Source organism: Gigantopelta aegis, chromosome 10, assembly GCF_016097555.1.
Source record: "Gigantopelta aegis isolate Gae_Host chromosome 10, Gae_host_genome, whole genome shotgun sequence".
In the NCBI taxonomy this organism is placed as follows: domain Eukaryota; kingdom Metazoa; phylum Mollusca; class Gastropoda; order Neomphalida; family Peltospiridae; genus Gigantopelta; species Gigantopelta aegis.
The window spans coordinates 40,389,325-40,413,181 of record NC_054708.1 but is presented as its reverse complement, the minus strand read 5'-3'; the positions used below and the strand labels follow the sequence as shown (position 1 = coordinate 40,413,181).

General features: G+C 35.4%; 1 protein-coding gene across 1 annotated transcript in view; it reads right to left on the bottom strand.

Moving 5' to 3' along the window:
• LOC121384241 (conoCAP-like) overlaps window positions 1-22,283 on the bottom strand; it is a 35,542-nt gene extending 13,259 nt beyond the window's left edge. Inside the window, exons 1-2 of the mRNA XM_041514528.1 lie at window positions 22,091-22,283; window positions 4,016-4,169 (exon numbers count right to left, since the gene is read on the bottom strand). Of these exons, the coding sequence (XP_041370462.1) occupies window positions 4,016-4,105 (90 nt within the window). The 5' untranslated portion in view covers window positions 4,106-4,169; window positions 22,091-22,283. The remainder of the gene's footprint in view (window positions 1-4,015; window positions 4,170-22,090) is intronic.
• Between the last annotated feature and the right edge of the window lie 1,574 nt (window positions 22,284-23,857).

Sequence of the window (23,857 nt, the reverse complement as noted above, 5' to 3'; positions counted from 1 at the left end):
GACTACACCAACTTCTCTGTCATGCATCACTAGCCCACTGTCCTGAACACAAAATTCAGATAGCAGACGGCTGTGGCCAGGACAGGGTGCATGAACAGTAATTGAATAAAAGTCTTTTAAAAGGCCACGTTTTCACAATTTGAATACAATCTACCAGTATGTACAATCAAAAATGTGGTTAGTAATGCACTAAACTATAATTCAAAACTGTTCGTGTTAGGTTTTCAAAAAAGGTCTAATAAAAATTACCCCCGCCATACACACAGACTAGATAAAGTTTCGATACAGTAGTGATATGATTACAAAATTAATCGATATAGACAAAATAGAACACTACACTATAGCGACATAAATAACGACATTTAGTGACCTCCAATTAAGCCATTTATCACGAGAACAGCGTTTGGCGCTTAAATTCACTATTTTAAAACGAAATGCGGGAACACGTGCGAATATAGTCAAAAGATACCAATTTAATCTGACGTTACCAGTGGTGAAGTACCATTTAAATGGCTACTACGCAACATTTTGAAATTTTTCGATAGACTGAGTGACACAATAAACAAAACAACTGTCCTTCTTTTAATTTAGATATTACACCCCTGTGAGTGACACAATAAACAAAACAACTGTCCTTCTTTTAATTTAGATATTACACCCCTGTGAGAGACACAATAAACAAAACAACTGTCCTCCTTTTAATTTAGATATTACACCCCTGTGAGTGACACAATAACCAAAACAACTGTCCTCTTTTTAATTTAGATATTACACCCCTGTGAGTGACACAATAAACAAAACAACTGTCCTCCTTTTAAATTAGATATTACATCCCTGTGAGTGACACAATAACCAAAACAACTGTCCTCTTTTTAATTTAGATATTACACCCCTGTGAGTGACACAATAAACAAAACAACTGTCCTCCTTTTAAATTAGATATTACATCCCTGTGAGTGACACAATAACCAAAACAACTGTCCTCTTTTTAATTTAGATAGTATACCCCTGTGAGTGACACAATAACAAAACAACTGCCCTTCTTTTAATTTAGATATTACACCCCTGCGAGTGACACAATAAACAAAACAACTGTCCTCCTTTTAATTTAGATATTAGACCCCTGTGAGTGACACAATAAACAAAACAACTGCCCTTCTTTTAATTTAGATATTACACCCCTGTGAGTGACACAATAAACAAAACAACTGTCCTTCTTTTAATTTAGATAGTATACCCCTGTGAGTGACATTTAATTTAGAAAAGGGTACTTTGCCCTTAAAATAATTTAAACAATATTTCTGTAGAATACTTATAGTTCTTTCCTTGAAATATTATTCTATGTGCATGCGTGTGCGCATTCAAACAGAGAAGAAAGATGTAAGATTGTTTGGTGGCTGTACTGGCGCTATACAAGTGGCTGTCCTCCTGCAGATTTAAATGGAGCCAAGGCCAGGTCTCCGCTATAAACAATGCGCCTGACAGTGTACCATGGCTGCATACACTGACGACTATCATAACGTATTTTTGCACTCAGCCTTGTGCAGAGATACGGTATTCACTATGGTAACAGAAATTCACAAGCTTAAAGCATCACGTATGCTAGCACACTTTAAAATTTTATCTTGTTTTATTATATTACTAGAAAGTAAATTAAGGCATATTATTAATTTTGTCAGCAAAAAAATAGACTTCTCTTTTAAGATCAAGTACCTTTAAGGTGATATGAAATGTCCACGGGGCTATCAGTTTCTTATTTGTAGCATCTTAAAAATCACACCATTTTTCGAATTCCTTTAGACATTTGTTTTACAATATACGTTACATTCAAATGAGATTTTAATGAAATGGATGTCACATACATAATAATACATTTGGCGTACAGTGGAAACCAGCAGTTGATTATCCGTTGAAAGCAAAAATCGTGTTTATTAAAACTGTAGTTGTGTTTATATTTTACATTAGATACTATTACATTTTACGTTAGGAGGATGAAATAAAACATATACCCATAAAAGGTCAACACGTAAGACGCTATTTGATTAACCATTGTTTAGAGCATTGGTTGGAAGGAAAATAAATACCAAAGTCTTCCACTGAACTAATTGCACTCAAATTATCTGTTACAAACAGATCGGAATGCGTAGTGGAACATGTAAATACCATCCGCAATTTCAATTATATTAGTTCTTCCTAATATTAACCGCAATAACCAGAGTGGGTGGGGTCTTTTTTAAATCAAAACCATGCTTGGCAAACAAAACATTTGTTATCCTTTCTCGACAGCTATTAGGAATATTAGCATCGAGATCAGCGCAAATAAATTCTGATTGGTTTTAAATTAAGAAATTTATCGAATTCATATCAGATTTTCGATTGTCGCATTTCCTCCGAGTCTTCAACCGATCAGCGATCACATATAGACACAGCGGAAGGATTTCTTGACACACGTCACACGGTATCTGAGGATAGCTTTACAGTTTGCATTGCATCGACCGATCACTTTTCTACGATGATCTCAGTAATGATTTTTGGTCTCTTGTTTGACAAGATATTGCCTAAAAAACGCTTTAGAAAAAAAACCCCGAAACTCTCCCAATTAGAGTAATTTGTGAGTGAGCACGTTATAATACACTGTGGCCGTGAACATGTTTGGAGAGAACAGGTAATTTAGTAATACCGGAAGTAACGCCGTATCACTTCCGCCAGTTGGTCGGTCGAAAGTAACACCAATCAAGACCATACCTAGCTTAATCAGGGAACCGTAATTTAAGGACATCGGCTAACAATATGAGCAATTCGAAACTATAAAGGGACTTTCTATCGTACTTTTCGGGAGGGGGAGGGGTAATTGTCCCCGCAAAGTACAATGGCTTTGGTATTGTGAAATAGTTGTTTATTTTTGGTGACGAATCTTTAAGAAACGAAATAACTAAACATGACTGATTTATTACCTAGATGTTTGAAAATCAACAGTCACGTGCTACAAGAATTTGATGCGCTGCTGTGGCGCCACGGCTCTCTAGAGCTTCACTGCGAGTAGGTGATACTGACAACATCATTGCAGAATCAAAAAAAAAATATTACTGATAATAAATTTTAAGAAAGAGATGAATTTTACTTGTAGAATGCAGGAAATCTAGTTTTCAAAATTTTACGGGGGAGTTTACCCCCGAATTAACTAGAAACTGCTTTGCCTTGCTTCAGCCGTGTCTGCATTGAATGATGTATAAAACTTATAAAATGTGTTTAATAATTCTATCATTAAGTAAATACATATTTCCTAAAGGAAGGTATTTTATATAATATTTTCAAAATCAGTGTAACAGTTAAAAGGACAAACTAACTGACAATATTTTAAATGGTGTATAGAAAAATCAAACACCTCCCCCCCCCCCCCCCCCACACACACACACATACACATCGATAAAGATAATCGTAATATTCAAATGTATCGTACCTAAGTACATCATTTGGCTCATATATTATTCATTATGACCTCTGATATATATATATATATATATATATATATATATATATATATATATATATATATATATATATATACACTGCTATTTAAAACAAAAATAAAACATCTGTAACCTACTTTTGGGTTCTGATAATATTTTGTAAAATACTCAATACCCACAGACGGAAAATAACTTTCACTTTATGTACATAAAATAAACTGATTTAGCAGATTTTAAAATAATGGCTTCGAACCTTTCTTTGACGGCATATTTTTTTTGTACTGTTTTGTATCAAACAAGGGTGATAAATCATCAACAGACGTAACAGAGATCCAAAATAATTAGAACGTTGTAAAGCCAAATTGTTAAAATGAATGTCGTCTCAATGTTTCTACAGTAGCAAAGATAACGTGGGGGGAAAAAGGAGAAAAAGAAAAGAAAGTGCCATAAAGTAGTCGACCACTTTTACAAATGACGTAATAATCGAGTTTCATTCAATTATCCCAACGATGTAGTCAAAGTCAACGCATGCGTAAATGAATTACCTGGATGACGTAGTCATCATCAATGTCGTCTGCTGATGTGATGGCGGACAGAGGCACGAGCAGAAGACAAAGCAGATGACCTGTTGACATTTTGTCCAACAATGACACTGTTCTGGGTGCCGTCTTGGTCGGGGCTCTGGGCGAGCTGATGAGTCTGAAACGAGAAGTTGAGGACGAGAGTGGAGTTAATGCACGCCGGCTCTCGAGGACTGGGAACAATTCAATCATATCGTCCAAAATGAAATTAAACATCTTTACCCATCAGCGAGGTAATTGGCGCGTAATGCTGCAACCGAAAGAGACTTGAAAAGATTCCCATCGACACCCCGTGTCAAAGTCAATGTGTGAGACGTGTCTAAAGTGACACGACGGCCTTTTAAGACCCACTATCTGTAACCAACTTTTCTTAGAAGGATTTCCTTCAACAAAAGTTACCAACGCCATTTGTACGCTACCAAAATACGCCTCGCGTTCAAAGCTTCTGTCTTAATCCCCAGGGGAGGCTATTAGATTAGAAACCCGTCTAAGTATAACTTTTTCTCGCAATGTTTTTTTTCGGGGTTTTGCTCTTAAACATAGGCTTGAAGAATTTACTGCCGATTGCCTTCAAGTTTATTAAATTACAATTATAATGACAGCGCGTGATTGGGTTTTCTGAGTTTCCAATATTTATATTACTATCCATCTGGATAACTGAACAAAAAGCGAATCGATGTAGAACCTGCTATTACGTCAGAGATTATGTCAGAGTAAATGTAGTTTGGTAAACATTGCACTAAACAAGTGAATATACATACATACATACATACACAGAGAGAGAGAGAGAGAGAGAGAGAGAGAGAGAGAGAGAGAGAGAGAGAGAGAGAGAGAGGGTTCGTCACAAGTGTTTTTTTAATGTGGAAAATATCAATCGAGCCGATTAACTAGACGAGGTTGATATTTTACATATTATAAAAAACACGAGTAGTGAATTCTATTACTCCTATAACACTTCTATAATAACATTTTAATTACATTTCTAGTAAATCACAGTATTAAAGTCGCCGCCTTCGATAATATGACGTCATCACGATTAGCACAAATTACTTTGACGTCAGGCATTTTAACTAAATCTTTAAAAACGTTACGCTCAGGTATACAGATCTTGGTGGCCTGTATAAGCAAATGATCTATCCACAACAACATATTACCTAGAGACCTTGTAAATTTACATACCATTATTAACCAGGTTAATACACTAAATTATCACATGGGTTTATGACATGAATATCATGGGTAAGTTAAAGTATATATACGTGTGTATGTATGTATGTATGTATGTATGTATGTATTTATATATATACATATATATATATATATACATACATACATATATATATATATATATATATATATATATATATATATATATATATATATATATATATATATATATGTGAGATTTTGATCGCCGTTGTATTTTAAAATTAGTTTGATGAACAAATAGCTTGCAAATACCTTCACATAATATTATTATGAAATTACTACGTGAAACCAATATTCGAAACATGTCACTTGGCAAAGCATAATAAAGTAATGTACAACACTATGCATTTCAGTTAAAATTTCTAATGTATGTAAATAACTGCTGAAAATATGCACATACTTTAGTACTTTTGAACTATTCTAAAATTTATGTATTGTTTCCTAAATTAAATCATTTAAAAAATATAAAAGTTTGGTGTTATGTATTTTCATAGCCTAACAGAATCTAGATTTTACCATAGACAAAACCTATGTAAAATGTAATCAAAATATGTCCGACTAACAACCGTATGAAAGATTATTAACATATATTTAAATACATGCTGTTCGATAAACAAATATATCCACCACACGATCTAAGGCACATCGACCATACATCTAATAATATATTTAGGAAAATATTAATTTATGTTTTAAAAATAATTAAATGTACAGCCCTGCCTAGTAATGCAATTACACATAAATATATCTGTATGAATGCATTTCCATCATTTAATGCAATATAGCTCATGCAACGATACTTGGATATGTAAATAAATAAAATAATAAATAAATAATAAATAAATAATTATATACGCAAGTAAATAAATACATAAATACATATATAAATATAAATCAATATGTGTGATTTGAACGACTTACATTGGTTTTTAAAAATAACACCACAGAAAAACTAACAGTGCAAACCCCCCCCCCACCACCACCACCACCCACTACCACTACCACCTCCTCCCCCCCCCCCCCCCCCCAAAAAAAAAAAAAAAAAAAAAAAAAGAAACCAATTTGTGAGTGATAGCTGCTAAGACTATTTGCAGCTTCGTTGGTGCCTCAAACAACATTTGTAATATATTTGGGTATTTCATAAAGATGTTTGGATGTTTCAAATTATGCACATAGAATTCTCTAGATTTTAGACATTAACATTGATATTGGTTGCAATGAGTTTGCTGTGGTACGTGTTAATACCTTACCTCAGTTGTCGCTCTACCAGTGCAAACCAATCGTATCGCGCTGTGCAATTCAAGTCGGCAATTGTCAGGTTTAGTTGGTAGTTTATTATTTGCCAAAAAATATACATTTTATAGGCATACAAACATATTTACAATAAAATAATACATTGTACACATTGCGGGGAATGGTGAGGTCTACAGGATAGACCTATTAAAAGTTATCACAGTCGATAGTAAAATACAGTAATGAAATAAATACATAAATAAAAACATACTCATAAATCAAGGTTGTCTGTTCTATGTGTGGTAGCAGTTATCAAGTATTTACACAGTTTAATTAACTCTCTTGAGTTATCGGTGGACAGTAGTTGTGTTAATTTCAGAGTTGATGGTTTATTATAATAATAAGTTTTAATATATTTATCTCTTATAGTATAGTAGAACGGACAAACTAGAACAAAGTGATATTCGTCTTCTAGTACATTCATGTTGCAGAGATTACATATCCTATTGCTTCTATCGATATGATGGTATCTGCCCGTTTCTATGGAGAGAATATGTGCAGAAAGTCTAAATTTACTCAAAATACGTTTATATTTCATGGCGATAGGTTTCTGAAGGTAAGGTTGTAGACAAAAATTATTAACAATGAATTTGTATAGGAGACACTTTGGAGAATTATTAAATACAGCAAACATAGCCTGAATAAATTGATCTGTCATTCTCTGCTTGAATAATGATACAAATGTTCTGCTATTTTCTACATTTTGATTGTACCATATATGGCCAAAACCATTAGGTAAACAGCGTTAAAAATTAATTAATGATGCCATGGTTAAGCCACAATTCGTTTATTCACACACACACACACACACACACACACACACACACACACACACACACACACACATATATAAGTTATTACCAGAGTGATTTTCGGTATCGTCAATATCATATATTATGAATTAAAATTGTATTATGCGAGCCTCTTATTTTTATTCCTAGAGGGTAATAATATCTTTATCATATAATCTCAATCTTAAAGGGACACACCCTAGTTACGGCTAGCTGTGAACCATTATGGCGTTGTTTTTCGCTATTAAACCCCATTTTTCACAAATAAAATTGCACTTTACTTACATTTTATTATTTAGAATACACATTTTCATTCACCTGAAGTGCTTTTTGGTAATCCTGATGTTTGTAAAACCACGAAATGCATTTTTTGCATTTTTTCACAAGACCTGCTGTCGAGAAAAAACCGTTAAGCAAGCGAGGTCCAATCTATTTTTAGAGGGAATCTTCCTGTGTAAACGTCACAGATGTTGGTATACCACGTGACCGTTATCATTTTGGTTCGGTTTGTTTTCTCGTGCACGGTTCGCGCAATCAACATCCGATTTGTTGTTGTTCATTAGTGAGATTTTTCTTCACAGTTCGTGAACATTTTCAGTAACAATAAAGTTCAGACAAGTAAGTGTCTCAATACAAAACGTTACAAACCCTTAAAACCAATAATTTTACTAAGCCTTACGATATCTAGAGAGGGGATACAACCAGGACAGAACAGTTGGAACATGTCCAGGAGAGGTGAAAAGAACGCACCCCAAGTCTGTGCGCACTCTGTGAAATTTGTCGTGACGTAGACATTGTTGTGCTTCGAGCGGCATCTACCGGTGACATCAGAATACTAACTTTCACAATTATTTCAAGCAATTGGGACATGGGGATTCCCATGGTATTTATCGATATAAAACCTGCTTTTTCACTCCATTTGATAAAAACGTGATCTAAGTGTGTTACAGGTTTGTAGATTAACCAAATTATAATTTATTTTCGCTGGATGGAACTAGGGTGTGCGGCTTTAATACAACGTGTTTTTGTAAACTGTACACGCAACTTCAGTTCCAGTCCACCATTACTAGATATTCAAATAACATAAGAATATGTGGCGCGGTGTCTTTTCGAATGGAAATGACGTCAAACTCAAAATAAACCAGTGCATAACGCTTTTTGTTTTCTGAAGGCTGGACAGCTTTCAGTGTAAAATTGCTATCGAAACGTTTTTATTTGATGACTGTGAATGCATACGTCAATCATGGAGTGTCACCCTAGTACGTTTGCTTAAATATCAATAAACCTAGTGTCGTGACTTCGATTAATTTACATCTAATTTGCATAGTTATCAAATTCTTAAAAGTTTATGATCTGAAAAATATTACATACTTTGATTGCACTGAATGTAAGATATTATATGATAAATATATATATATATATATATATATATATATATATATATATATATATATATATATATATATATATATTAAGCATGCGGATAAATAACATATTGGAAACAACTGTAAGTTAAAGTGATTTTGTTTCAATCGGAACAAAATGGAATAAAATCAGTTTGAAGCTAAAAGCACAAACTGGTGTTTATTGCATATGGAAATCGTTTTGCACGTACTTTGCCTACACTCGTCTCCGAAAAAAGAAACTGATTTATTTTGTTTTTCTTTCCTTTTCTTGTTTTTAATATGCCGCAATAAGTAATGTTACGGAAATGCTATTTTACTGCGGAAAATTTTGTTTTTGTTTTTTCATTTCAAACACATTTTATTCCATTATATATACACTTACTGTTTTACATAACATGTAAATAATTTATAGCAACGATGTTAATGTCATATATAAAAGGAAATAGTAATAAAATATATTTTGTACTGGAACGAGTGGCCATGCGATGATAATCGTCATTGTCCTAATATGACAATGGTCAAACCCATATACCATTCTAAGTCGCAGAGGTATACGGTAATAAATACGTTTCTTTTTTTATATTGAAGATATAAAATATTTACATCTGTGTTTTTAAGCCTGCAGCATTCTGAACTGCCCGAGGTATGACTCACAATAGTTTTCACAGTCGAGATATGAATGTGGTCACACCTCACTAAGATGACGGCTGATAATTATTATACAAAGTTTTCTATAATTAATGTATTTTCACATCTGCGTTCCAAATGCATATTAGCGTTGAGGAAAAATAGCCCTAACTTTGGGATAATGTATAGCATCGTCATTGTTTTGTTAATAGCTTGTGAGTCCTGTTGTCGTAGCTTTGTTAAGAAATGATTTAAGCAATATTTATTCCGTTCAAGGTTTCAGCGAGTGAATTCACAAATATACTTCAAAACGTGTTATTTAAAAAAAAACGATTTTTCCTACCAATAAAAGCAATAAATTGCACAACATGACACACACGAATTAATAAAAATGAACGACAAAACCGTCATCCGTGATCAAAATCGTATCTCTACACAATGCAGAGTCGAATAGACATTTGGCAGAATAGTGGTTGATTCTATATAGTGCCTCGTCGTCTATACTACAGCCACTTCCGAGGAGATCCTTCCCCGTACATTACTTCATTTTGACCGCCACAAAAAAAACTGCCTCTCATAAACTAGTTTACTAAATGAAAACTAGCACAGGACAGAGGTCATTAGAATTAATTTAGCTGTAATACTCATGAATAACTGTCAAAACAGTGATGATATCAGGTGTTCGTGAAAGATGAGCATATCCTGACCCACAAGTGGCACTCGTCATGATTCATGAATACTACCACCACTTTATCAAAAACGATGAAAAAATAAATGTGTTACATTTTCAGCAAAGAGATAAAAAGATATGCACAAGTTCAAAATATGAAATAGCATCAGCCATAATTTTGGTCAGTGATCTATCGTATTTGGTGGATATAGTCTCCAAATGTCTATTATAAAACCTATTGAATGTCCTCAGGAGTCCCTGGATATCATAATCCTGATGGAGCAACTTCTGTGCAAGAATGGTATGGCGTTGTTAGAAATCTTTATACAATGAGCCTGCTCTAAGGTATCTTAGAAGTTACGGTATGTAAACACAGAAATCTGGATCAGAAGGTATATTGCTCGACATAAAGGGAAAATTGACTATTAGATAGTTGAAGTCATCCCCTTTTGGCATACAGCTTAGTTTGAAGACCAGTGTAGCTTTGAATCTCTATGCATAGATCGAGGTAAGAAACTGATTTAATTTCTTTTATTTCTATCTCTTTGGGTAAATCAATGTAAAGTAATCCTGCTATTGTTGAATGATGTAAGATCATCAATATAGCGGAAAGTAAAGTTAAAAGTTTTAGCCAGATTACTTTGTTTTCATTTAACAAGATCAGTTAGAAATTCTTATTTATATGCACAGAGAAACAAATCGGCGTGTGGTGGAGCACAGTTGGTGCCCTTTGGGATTCCTATTTCCTACCTATATGCCCTAACCCCAAATTTGACATATATGTTGTCAATGAGGGAGTCCAGCATATTACATACATCTGTCACAGTATACTTTAGTCTTGATTCACTCTCGGTCTTTAAGAATTGTCCAGATCCGTGGAAGACTGTTGTGTATTTATATCTTTCTTCAACGTACTTTGTAATAAATGCTCCGTGATTAAAGAATGGAATTTTTCTTTGTTGTGAAGAAAAAATCAAATACAGTATTTGGAGTTTGATCTGGATTGAGAGTGAAGGAAAGAAGGAAATGTTTTATTTAACGACACACTCAACACCTTTTATTTACGGTTATATGGCGTCAGACATATGGTTGAGGACCACACAGATATTGAGAGAGGAAACCCGCTGTCGCCACTTCGTGGGCTACTCTTTACGATAAGCAGCAAGGGATCTTTTATATGCACCATCCCACAGACAGGATAGTACATACCACGGCCTTTGTTACACCAGTTGTGGAGCACTGGCTGGAACGAGAAATAGCCCAATGGGTCCACCAACGGGGATCGATCCTAGACCGACCGCGCATCAAGCAAACGCTTTACCACTAGGCTACGTCCCGCCACCGGATTGAAAGTGAATGCTTTCAAGTAAATCTTTGGAATTCTTTAGAATCCACATATGATTAATACTACTTGTCTATATACCTTTTTGGCAATACCTAGAAAGGCCATCATTGATAGTGATCAGGATAATAGTTAGTGTTTGAGATAAGGATTTGGTTGTGCATTTGCTGTTCCCCGCGATGTATCTCTCCTTATATAGAATCTTAAGTTTTGGAATCCAACACAGAAGATGAATAATCAGAATGGACATGACAGATTCATGGTTGAAGCATTTTTCTTTCTCAGATATACATAGTAGCCTTATATGTAGCAATATTAGAATTTTTGATCCAAATTTCGTTTAGGAGACAATTAATATAATAGTGCTTACATATGATGGCCATGTTATTTGATGATTTGTCAGTGGGCACTATCTCAAACTGTTCGTTTTATGCACCCAGACTTTCTAGCACAGATGGCTGTGACAAAAAGGGCTTCTTGACATATTTTTGTAATCATTCTTAGTTTGTGTAAATAGATATAAATTAAAATGCCTATACCAATGCCTGTAAATAAATATTACGATATATCCCAAGCACTAGATATTGATATTAAAAAATTATAATAATATTCAGAAGGTGACTACAGACGCATATTTGCTTTTTAAACCACAAAACCATGAATATTGTTAAATCGTATCTCTGCACGGAGCAGTTAAAGACAAGTTTTGACGATCTTGTGACTGGTCCCATGAATCACTGTCAGGTGTGTCACTTCACTGGATCACATATCCTTCCTGCTTCGAAGATTCCATACATTTGGAAGAGAGGGTGTAACAATTTATGTTAATTTATATTACAACTGTCCCAATCCAATTAAAATTAGCTCCACTGATTAATTACTATTACCTGTGGATCTAACAGCACACCGTTGGAGTTCATGTCCAGTTAACCTTTCATTCGACCAATCAAAACCTTAATTGCAAAATCATGCCAGTGATTTGAAAAGAATTTGAAAACATTCGGGATTATGCCGAGGGTATACGAAATGATTCGAGTGAATTACGAAGTATGCCGGAAACTAATTTCAAAATAAAATTTTATATAAAATTCGTTTCAAGACGGAAAAAACCGTGATGGTATAGCCATAAAATCTCTTGCATAAATAGTCTTGCGCGATACTTTCAAATGGAAGGGTGGTACTTGTCTCCCCGCCCCTACCTCGGTTCCTATGGGGCTGCATCAGTGCCCTTACTTACATAATAATTTCAGAAATAATTTCAGACATATCAAAATTAAAATAAAAAAATCTGAGTCAGGGAAATCTGAGTACGTCATCACTGACCAACGTCTCGGGCAGTTGTCGTTTAATCATGAAGACCATCCCATCATGTGGATTAAAGCTGTGTTTGGTCAGTCAAGTTTCATGTCCATCCACGACATTAATTTGGCAAACACTCCAGATTAATCAGGACCATCCCCTGGACGACTTCGCTCGTTAAAACTGATCGATTATTAACCGTATACTGTTCGGTGGCGCTACTCTCCGAGTTGTTCTTCGAGATTTTCAATTTGTTTTTCTACATCTGTTGATATTGGCAGTAAATTAACACAACGAGTTAATCTAGACTTGTGCCCACTTCATTGTGAAGTGGTATTTAGAAAACACAGACTGGGGCGTTGAGAGTCCCCGCGGACCGCTTGATAAACCTCACGGCGTACGTCTTTAAGCTACCGTCTCTAGAATATGTTAAATATTTAAGCGTTTAGAACAGATCACCTAGTTCTGTTTTACACTTGCGACATGTTAGATTTCACGTTCAGTTCACTACTCTCGCTTATCGTACACCATTGTCCGACAATTAGCTGGACTCACTAGCTTGCATAAATGTACTCGGTTTGACAAATCTAAATAAACTAAAATTTTATACCGCTGACATTGTCAAAATCTCGTCTGCTTCGCAGGTTCATTGTATAACAGTTTTGGTGACGTCACGTGGCACACGTCACTCTTGAAAAACAATAGCCCGATTTACAGGAGTAGCCGAAGAATGTCAACATTAAAACTACGACATGCATATAATACAGAACATAGCATTTGTTGGTTGATTTTGACGATAAAGTGAACAAGGTAAAAAAAAAATTCATCAAATCGATCGTACATTACAATGCGCGTGTACAGAAACCCTTTTCCGTTAATAGCCCGGTTATATGTTACTCGAAAATCTATATATAACAAAAACATTAATGATAAATAATTAATATAGCTGTTGTTTTATTGAAGGTATCATGTTCACAACTTGTAATGCTACTTTAGCTATACATTTTTTAATTTTTGGTTCCGTACAAATCATATAGCCATAGTAGCCCGAGTACTCCGATTGTAAGAGAGCTAGACGGACATTTGGACATTAATGAGAGCGTGTTTATGTCCAAATGTCCGTCTAGCTCTCTTACAGTCAGAGTGCTCGGGCTAATAGCCATAGATTTTGGTTTCGTTTTGTCCAATTTGGTTCCGTTTTGGTTTGGGGCCGTTTTGACAAAGTTCCGTTTTCGCTATAACGCGTTTCCGGAATGTCGCACCTGTGCAGTTCGGAACTTCGAAGTCGCCAAAGCGGTACATGTATTGTTGTTTATTAAACTATTTCTTCATCATTCTGAACCGTTTGTTTGAATGGTTTGAAATTCTGGCATGGTTGATGCGGAGATGCGGATTCAATGCCAAAAATTATAATAAATAAATTTACAGCCAGTCAGAAAAAGACTGATCGCCCGTCAGACTGGTAGATGCATTTTTAAACTCATCGGTCAGAATATTTACTTGCATTTGACAAGCGGGCGAGTACTTTCTGCACGTCTGAATGTATTAAAGGCGTGTAACTATATTTTAAGACTGGCTAAACGATTTTACCTTGGGAGCCGCATGGTATGCAGGTATGAACACTCTTTATAAAACGTAATTCAATCGTATATTGTTCAGCGTTATCAATAGAGAAAGATTTCTACATTCCATTATGAAAATAATCTATATCTTTTGATGCCTATGTTTATCAACATACATGGACAATGCATACGTACATCATGATAAAAGCAAAGTAACTTATTAATATTTAAAATGATATTAGTCTATCTGTATACCAATAGAAAATAGATATATTTCGACAACTGTTTTGTTTGTTCATTATGTATTGATCAATGTCGTAGAGTTTAAAAGACTTAATTTTTCTTTACCATGAAAAATATTTCCTTTTGTGCTTTACCAAAACAAACATGTTCCTAAGTTATATATATAATTTTTTGTTTTTACCATTCCCTACACATAAAAGAATTTAAAAGGAAATTCCTGAGTGCTGCATTTTAAGATGTTTCCGACTAATAAAATATTTCTACGATTAAACTTACATATATTAAATATAAGTGTCTGTATATTCAATGTGTTTCTGGTCATCTTAATATTTGTAAGAAGCCCAAACTGGATTTTGTCTTCAAATAATTTCGTACGTACGAAAAAACATATTTTAGGAAATAAAATGAAATTTAACCTAGTACAACTATTAGAACGATCAGAAACACGTTTAATATACAACCACTAATATTTTATGCGAAAAAAATATATTAAAAAGTCTCTGTTAATTGATAACATCTTACAAATTGCATCAAACTCAGGAATAAAACAAGAAACTCTTAAATCGAATACTGTATACAGGCCTCGGTGATGGAGTGAACTTTAGGATGGACGGCTGTGGGTTCGCCTCCCTGATCCCACCCAGAGTGAATCCAAGAGCGATTCTAAAGCAAGAGAGTCGAGGCGTGTGCCCAGGACAGCGTTCTTAAACTTTAATTATATATAGACACAAAAATAACTATAAATGAAAGAATGAATGAAACAATGGATGGTAACAAACATCCGTTTTCATTATTTTGATTGATTAACAATTGTAAAATAAAAACAAACAAAACAGAACTAGACGAACAAAGAAACCGTTCCTAAATACATAATTAATAACACCAAACACAAATATTAAATTGTTTTATTTTATACATGGAATATTATTAATATTTGTTGTTGTTTTTTAATTCAAGAATCTTGTAAATAACCGCTAAGGCTATTTTTTGGTTTCTGTTTTATAAATTCTCTTACGCTGGAAACTCGGAGTTAGCGGAAAACACACCGGTGTAATTGCACAAACTAATAATACAAGGAAGGTGCTGTAGGCGTTCATCACAGGGAAAAAATGAAAACTTTATTACATCGCCATTAACGCTGACATTTTATTAATAAACTTTTCAGTTGCTGTAACATTAGACTGTTTGGTAATGTGATAAATACACTGCAGGAACGTATCCACCAAACACCAAGTACAATCCAGTCAGTGCAAGGACGTAGTTAACAACAACTGACATAATGAGCATATTGCCTTGGACGAGGTAAGAACGTTTCGGGTCCGTCCAAAAGTCAAGACTGATGCGTCCTCGCTTCAGACATATTGTAAACTTAATTTCCAACTTAATACTTTGAACTTTTTCTGCGAATATTTAGTTTTATGTTTAAAATATTTTATATTCATTCCTATTTTGTAAGGGGGCAGGCTTGTTTTTGCCCAAATTAAAGGAAATTTCTTTGAATCTGGATAACAATATCTATTCATATTAGCATTACTGTCAAACAGCTACGCATTTTACATGTAATACACTAATATTGTAGACAAAATGATGGAAGTACACGGTGAAAAGGTCTCAAATAAGGTAATTTTTCCCGATTATCTAAATTTTGTTTGCCCGAATTTGAGGATTTATTCAGGACATGGGAGGGCGGGGGAGGAGGAGAGGCAGTTCGTACGCTTAATTTTATGAATACGATCGATACAAACTGCATGTGAAACTCGGGCCCATGCAAGGGAAACAAGCTACAGTGTGGGGCAAATATGCTGTATAAAGAGCTCACAGTACACACATTTATAGTTGCATCTTAGGACGGGATGTGGCCCAGTGGTAAAGCACTTGCTTAATGCGCAGTCGGTTGAGCATCGATCCCCGCCGGTGGACCCATTGGGCTATTTCTCGTTCCAGCCAGTGCTCCACGACTGGTATATCAAAGGCCATGTTATGTGCTATCCTGTCTGTGGGATGGTGCATATAAAAGATCCCTTTCTATTAATGGAAAATGTTTGCGGGTTTCCTCTCTAAGACTATATGTCAAATTACCAAATATTTGACACCCAGTAGCCGATGATTAATAAATCAATGTGCTCTAGTGGTGTCGTTAAACAAAACAAACTTAAACTATTTTAGTTGCATATTTAGTTCATTGTACAATAATACATGAACACTTCAGACTTTGTCAGTCTTGAAGACAAACATATGCAGAGCATTTTATTTTGTGACCTTGTGAATAAGGAATACTTTCAAAAACCAGTATCTGCTTCAGTAGTACCACAACCCACCACCACCACCACCATCACTACTACCAGCAACAGCAGCAACAACAGCAGTAGAAGAAGCCGTATTAGTAATACTTACAGCACTAGTACGAGGAATAGGAGTAGCAGTAGGAGTAATAGTAGTAGTGGTGGTGGCAATAATAGTAGTAGTGGTGGCAATAATAGTGGTGGTGGTGGCAATAGTAGTAGTAGTGGTGGTGGCAATAATAGTAGTAGTGGTGGCAATAATAGTAGTGGCTGCAATAATAGTAGTAGTGGTGGTAGCTATAATAGTAGTAGTGGTGGTGGCAATAATAGTAGTGGTGGTTGTGGTAATAATAGTAGTGGTGGCAATAATAGTAGTAGTGGTGGTGTCGGTGGCGGTAGTAGTAATAGGTGTGGTAGTGGTAGTAGTAATAGTTGGACCGGCCTCAGTGGCGTCGTGGTTAGGCCATCGGTCTACAGGCTGGTAGGTACTGGGCTCGGATGTAAACCACTTGCACCGACCAGTGATCCATAACTGGTTCAACAAAGGCCATGGTTTGTGCTATCCTGCCTGTAGGAAGCGCAAATAAAAGATCCCTTGCTGCCTGTCGTAAAAGAGTAGCCTATGTGGCGACAGCGGTTTTCCTCTAAAAACAGTGTTAAAATGATCATATGTTTGACGTCCAATAGCCGATTATAAGATAAAAAAAATCAATGTGCTCTAGTGGCGTCGTTAAATAAAACAAACTTTACTTTTAGTAATAGTTGTGGTAGTGGTAGTAGTAGCAATAGTAATAGTGGTAGTAGTAGCAGTTGGTAGTAGTAGTAGTAGTAGTAGTAGTAGTAGTAGTGGTGGTGGTGGTAGTGGTGGTGGCGGTAGTTGTAGAAGTAATAGCAGTGCCGGATAAAACTTAGTGGCTGATCGATCGTCTAACTTAGGACCGATCGCCATCAATGGCCTCGGGTTTTGCTAGTCTCAACCAGTGCCCCGCATGACTGGCCCTGGTATGTAAGGTCTGACTATATAACAGATCCCTTACTACTTTTCAATAGGCGGCAGTAGTTTACCTCTCTGTTTCTCCATCGACCAAGTGTTCAAATTACCATATTCTAGATACCAAAATGGCTGTAGTTTAAAATGTGCTGAAGTTTCGTTAAACGTGCATTTGTTTTCCTCTTGTGTTGGTCGATTGTGAAGCTTTCACGACTGGCTGTTAGACTAGGTGCAGATATCTTGAGGCAGTAACACTCACAGGATGATTTATTTATGCCGTAGACAAGGGTGCTTGATCAACCATCTCGATCACACTCGTATCAATTCTGATCTTTTGTGACCGTTGAAAGTTTAGAGAAATAATTATTAAATATGTATAACTACAACAAAGTGCGCTGTCTGTGCTCTTGTGTTGGGCTGTATACTGCTAGTAATAGCAATGAAATCGAAAAACGTGATGCTATTGTGTAGAGTATCGCGATAAAAATGTAACAAAACAAAATAAAATAAACCAGAAGATGTGTTTTGTTTCGTTGTTTGGTGTTAAACAACGTTTACAATCTTTTACATTCGCTTTTATGTATATATGTTTTTAATCGACCAAACAATAAACTGAACAACACACATTAGATGTTCTTGTAAAAACAACCATGCTGATTATATACAAAATGTTGTGCTGAAAGTAACACTTTTCCTTTGGGGGACCTTATGATCGCAATATCGATAAAAGAGTGTCTTTGTTGTTGTCATCGATATGGGAAAACATTTGTAATTTTAGTTGCTATTAATTATTGAAAGTAAAAGTAAAGTTTAGTTTGTTTAACGACACCACTACAGATTAATGAGTCATCGACTATTGAATGTCAAACACTTGGTAATCGTGAAACATAGTGTTCAGAGGAAACCCGCGATATATTTTCATTAACAGCAAACGGTCTTTTATATACATTTCCCCACAGATATATACCACGGCCTATTCTATACCAGTCGTGGGACACTGGTTGGAACGAGAAAAACCTAATAAGAGAATGGGTCCAACGAGGGGATTTTTTAAAACTATGTTTTTAACTACATCCACCATTGCGGGTCTAGAGAAAATGTTATGTATATACTCTTTTCAGATATTAATTTTAAAAATCGAAAAATTGACATAATTAATAGCCTTTAACACTAGTGTAGGTTTTGTTTATTTGTTTGTTGTTGTTTTGTTGTAGGGGGTATTTGCCAAGCAAACGAGGCATATATCGTTGAGAGAACCATAAAAAACTAATGGATTTAACTTTTTAGTTTAGTTCAAGGTTCAGACGACTGTTGGACATAGGTGTTGCGGGGTGGAGGTGGGGTGTGGTTGGGGGGGGGGGGGGGTGTGTGTGTTAGAGTACACATCTGTACATTATTTGGCCATTCAATAGTTTGTTGGGGTGTGGGGAGTGGGGAATGACTGATCTTCAGAGTGAAGACAGCCACTACCTCCTTTCTCCCCCATCCAGCTTTCTATACCTTTCTTAGAAATTATCTGTTTTAAATAACAAAAAGTAAGCGAAAAATAATAATAATAAATTATTCTTAAAAATAATAATAACAATTGTATTACCACCATCGCGGCTACAGTCCAATATATTAAACATTTTAAAAGAAAAACATTAAACATCCAAGTTTGGTTGCAGCTTACAGGCGCCGATACGTATGGGGTTTTCCGACGCAACCACTGCCTCATGAATGATACATTAAAGACCATTGATTGTACTGTCCCATTTATGTGGATAGTGTATATAAAGATAGTTTGCTACTTTTTAGTACAAGTACCTTGTATGGCGTCAGCGAGTTTCCCTCCCACCCTTTCTTTCTAAACCTGGTTTCAAAATTACACTATTATGTAAGACACCAACATAGATTTAAATGTGAGTTATCGTTGAATAAACCTTTTTTCATTTTCTTTCTACAACTTAATAAAGCGAGTGTGCCTTCTGGTTAGTTCTGGAATAGCCATGGAATAACTATGTTCCGCACAACTATTAAACTTTCACCATGTTGAGCTGACACTACCATTATTCAATGCAGATTTAAGAAAATAACAGACTCACATAAACCGCTTTGACTATCGTAAAAGAACGTACCTAATATTTTTTTCCTTCTGTTTCGTTATTGAGTTGAGAGTTCACATGCAAGCTATGACTCCCGAGCACTGGTTTGTGGGTTACCTGTCTTAAATTAGGTACCATCAATACACGTCGAAAGGTGGGGATGGGGAGGGAGCTATATATTAACTCGTATTTCAGCTGGGAGGGCAATGCATTATCTTCAGAGTTCGAGGGCAATGTCCTCCGTGCCCCTTCACTTACGATACCTATAGTACCACCACCCACCACCCACCCAAAAAAAAAAGGAGAAATAAATAAAGAAACAAAGAAATAATTATTTAAGAGAAAAGAAAAGGAAGCACGTTTTAAAGAAAGAAAAACATAATTTAAGGAAAGGTCATCAGAATACGAGACAAGAACATATCGTAGCCACACCTTTCAACGCGTTCTGAAAGGTTAGTTTTGTTTAACGACACCACTAGAGCACATTGATTGATTAATCATCAGCTATTGGATGTCAAACATTTGGTAAATTTTGACATATAGTCTTACAGAAGAAACCTGCTACATTTTCCATTAGTAGCAAGAGATCTTTTATATGCATCATCCCACAGACAGGATAGCACATGCCACGGCCTTTTATAAACCAGTCGTGGTGCACTGGCTGAAACGAGAAATAGCCCAATGGGTCCACCGACGGGGATCAATCCAACACTGACCGCGCATCAGGTGAGCGCTTTACCCCTGGGTTACGTCCCGCCCCTAAAAGGTTAGACGGCACATCAGTCCACCAATGTCTGAACGTGTATAATCATGGAAAGCTCACTATTGACATTTCTAATTATCAGTTTGCTTTAAACTACCAATTAACGGTACAGCATAGACAGAATACCTCAGGTGTTACAAAGATTTCATTGCAGTTTATTATATCGACTTGCACAGCACCATCTACGTGATATTTTAACTCGAGACATAATGATAACGCACGGAGCTAAACGACAAAATTGATAAATAAATAAATACTCTGTAACGTAAGCTAGGCAATGTGTAGAGAAATAGACTTCGATTACCTGAGTTATTTTACGTTGTCATCGAATCTTTGATAACGTATCTTAAATGAAAATTTTGTGTAGACACTGTTTGAGTTTTGATCCAAGTTATTTTTCATGCGTAATAAAAAATTAAAAAATCCCGTCCCCCCAAAAACAACAACCCCCCAAATCCCTCCCCCCCCCCCCCAAAAAAAAAACAACAACAAAAAAAAAACAACCCAAAGAACAGAAAAAAAAAAAAAACCGCCAAACAAAAACAAGAACAAAAAAAACAACAAAAAAAAACAAAAACATATTTCTGTTGAAAGATTCTTCTGGCTATTAAAAATACTAATTCTAATACTTTTAGTTTGATTTCGGTTTATAATTCTATTTTTGCATTTATATTTCTTTCGTCTTTTAAAGGGACATTCCTGAGTTTGCTGCATTGTAAGATGTTTCCAACTAATAAAATATTTCTACGATTAAACATACATATTAAATATATTTTCTTGTTTAGAATATCAGTGTCTGTATATTCAATGTGTTTCTGGTCGTCTTAATATTTCTAAGAAGACCAAACTGAATTTTGTCTTTAAATAATTTCGTACGTACGAAAAAACAATATTTTAGGAAATAAAAGGAAATTTAACCTAGTACAAATATCAGAACGATCAAAAACACATTTAATATACAGTCTCTAATATTTTATGCAAAAAAATATATTTGATATGTAATTACAATCGTTAAAAAGTCTCTGTTAATCGATAACATCTTAAAAATTGCAGCAAACTCAGGAATGTCCCTTTAAAATTTTTGTATCATTTTTAATATTAATCTGTCAATATTATTATTAGTATTTATTGAATTGCTTATTAAACATTTTTAAAAACAACAACAAAATATATGACGTTGGAAACAAAAATACTATTTGATTTAAAAAAAGAATACAAGTTAAAAGACCAAATTCTTACTTTTTTTTAAACATTCTAGATGTGTGCTTCAGTTACGCAAATATAATTTTAAACAACTATAATATTTATTATATACATTTTATAATTATCTCTTGTGTAGATATACTTAATTAATTATTACTAGTTGCATTGATATATTTTTAAAATCAATTAGTATATTGTTAAAAAAGACAGGAAAACCCCCCACGAATTGAAACAAACTTTAAAAGCATAGCTAATCTTACTAAAGGTTACTTACCTTATCTTAATTTAAATATCCCCTTTCCTGGTTTAGTTTTCTGTAACAGCCAACCTTTTATCAGCGTGCTGGGATAATCTCTTCGTTCTCGTTTTGAACAAGCTGTGTTGACGAAGGACACCCCTTTGACTGAACCAACACCAGGTAGAGCGCTTATTACAGACGATCAACCCACGGGCGGATATGACGTGTTCGCCAAGACCCGGTCTCCAAGACCACACAACCTGAATGTATTATTAAATTACCTGGGCAGCTCCGCAAAGTGAACGTATAAACGTGCCCCTATTAGTTAGTACTCTAATGATGTGGATGTTGCCATAGTGACTGGCATATCTTTAGTTTTCGCCCACTTCATTGGAGACAAGTTAAGGGATAAATAGTAATTTAATTTCCATGCTGTTCGTAATGTCGAGGAGAGCACCCCTCCAAGAGTTTTAACGATCGTTGACACATCACCGCGCAAAATATACTCGCGAGTCTCAACACACATTTTAGGTCCGCGGAACACTACCATTTGTTTCAGCGTTAAATGGATCACAGTTTTGGGGTGATTTTTTTTTTTTTTTTTTTTTTTACAAGAATGTCATTAGTTCATCTTTAAGCTAGTCTGATGCCGTAAAAAGATATTTGTTCTATTTATACCTAATGGCATGTCATGACAGCACCTTCACTGGATGGACCATTTTAACATGTTGTATTAATACATTAATAGTGGAGGAATCTGTATAGATGAAGTACTTTAATGGACAAATCTAAAATGGAATGAATCATAGTAAAGCCATATCGTTTGACTTAATAATCTGTCATATGCGTCGGAAGCGGGGGAAAGATATGAGACCAGACTCGCCAATTTCCAACTGAACTGGTAAAACAAAAAGAATGCGTGGGCAGCACCACCAACCACCCTAATTGAAAAATGTTAATACACCCCCCCCCCCCTCTCCCTTCCCCTTCAGTTGGTTGCATTTCTGACACCCTTATTTATAAACTTGAAGCTACATTAAAAACAAAACCAGGAGTTAATAGAGTTATAATCTGGAAATAAAAGTAAATGTTAATGTATTTATACAGTAAAAACCGTAAATTATTAGGGTTTATTTTATCGGGGCGGAGGGAATATGTTGACATGTACATGCGTGTTACGCTGAGGTGCTGCAGACGTTGTGACCTGACATTTTGTTTTCTTGGGGTTCTGCTCAAGCAACACTGGTTTCGGAAGAGCCTCTATCCCAATGTTTCAGGATGTTCAACTTGCTACCGCAATGACTTAGAACATCATTTTGTTATGATACTCAGTATCAGCTGGCAACTGACTTTATAAAAGTAATCTTTAATACGAATTCTGGTCTCTCTGGCGTTACATGAAATCGACTACTGGTTGTCTTGTTTAGTCTACCTGCGTAACATTTTGGTAATGGCTATTTTGTTTTAAATGCAATCAAGGTTCTAGCCCTCTGTGATTAGCACGTAGTTTGGATGATTGTACTGTCTGTCTAGGACAGAGGTTAGCAGACTGGTGTTAAAAAAAACTGCCATTCCCAACAGTTTGGATGACACAGATTAGCGAGGATGTATCACCTTGATAGCGGCAATCCTTCTACATACAGATTAGTGAGGATGTCTCGCTCTGGGGAGCGGCAATCCTTCTATATACAGATTAGTGAGGATGTATCGCCTTGATAGCGGCAATCCTTCTACATACAGATTAGTGAGGATATATCGCTCTGGGGAGCGGCAATCCGTCTATATACAGATTAGTGAGGATGT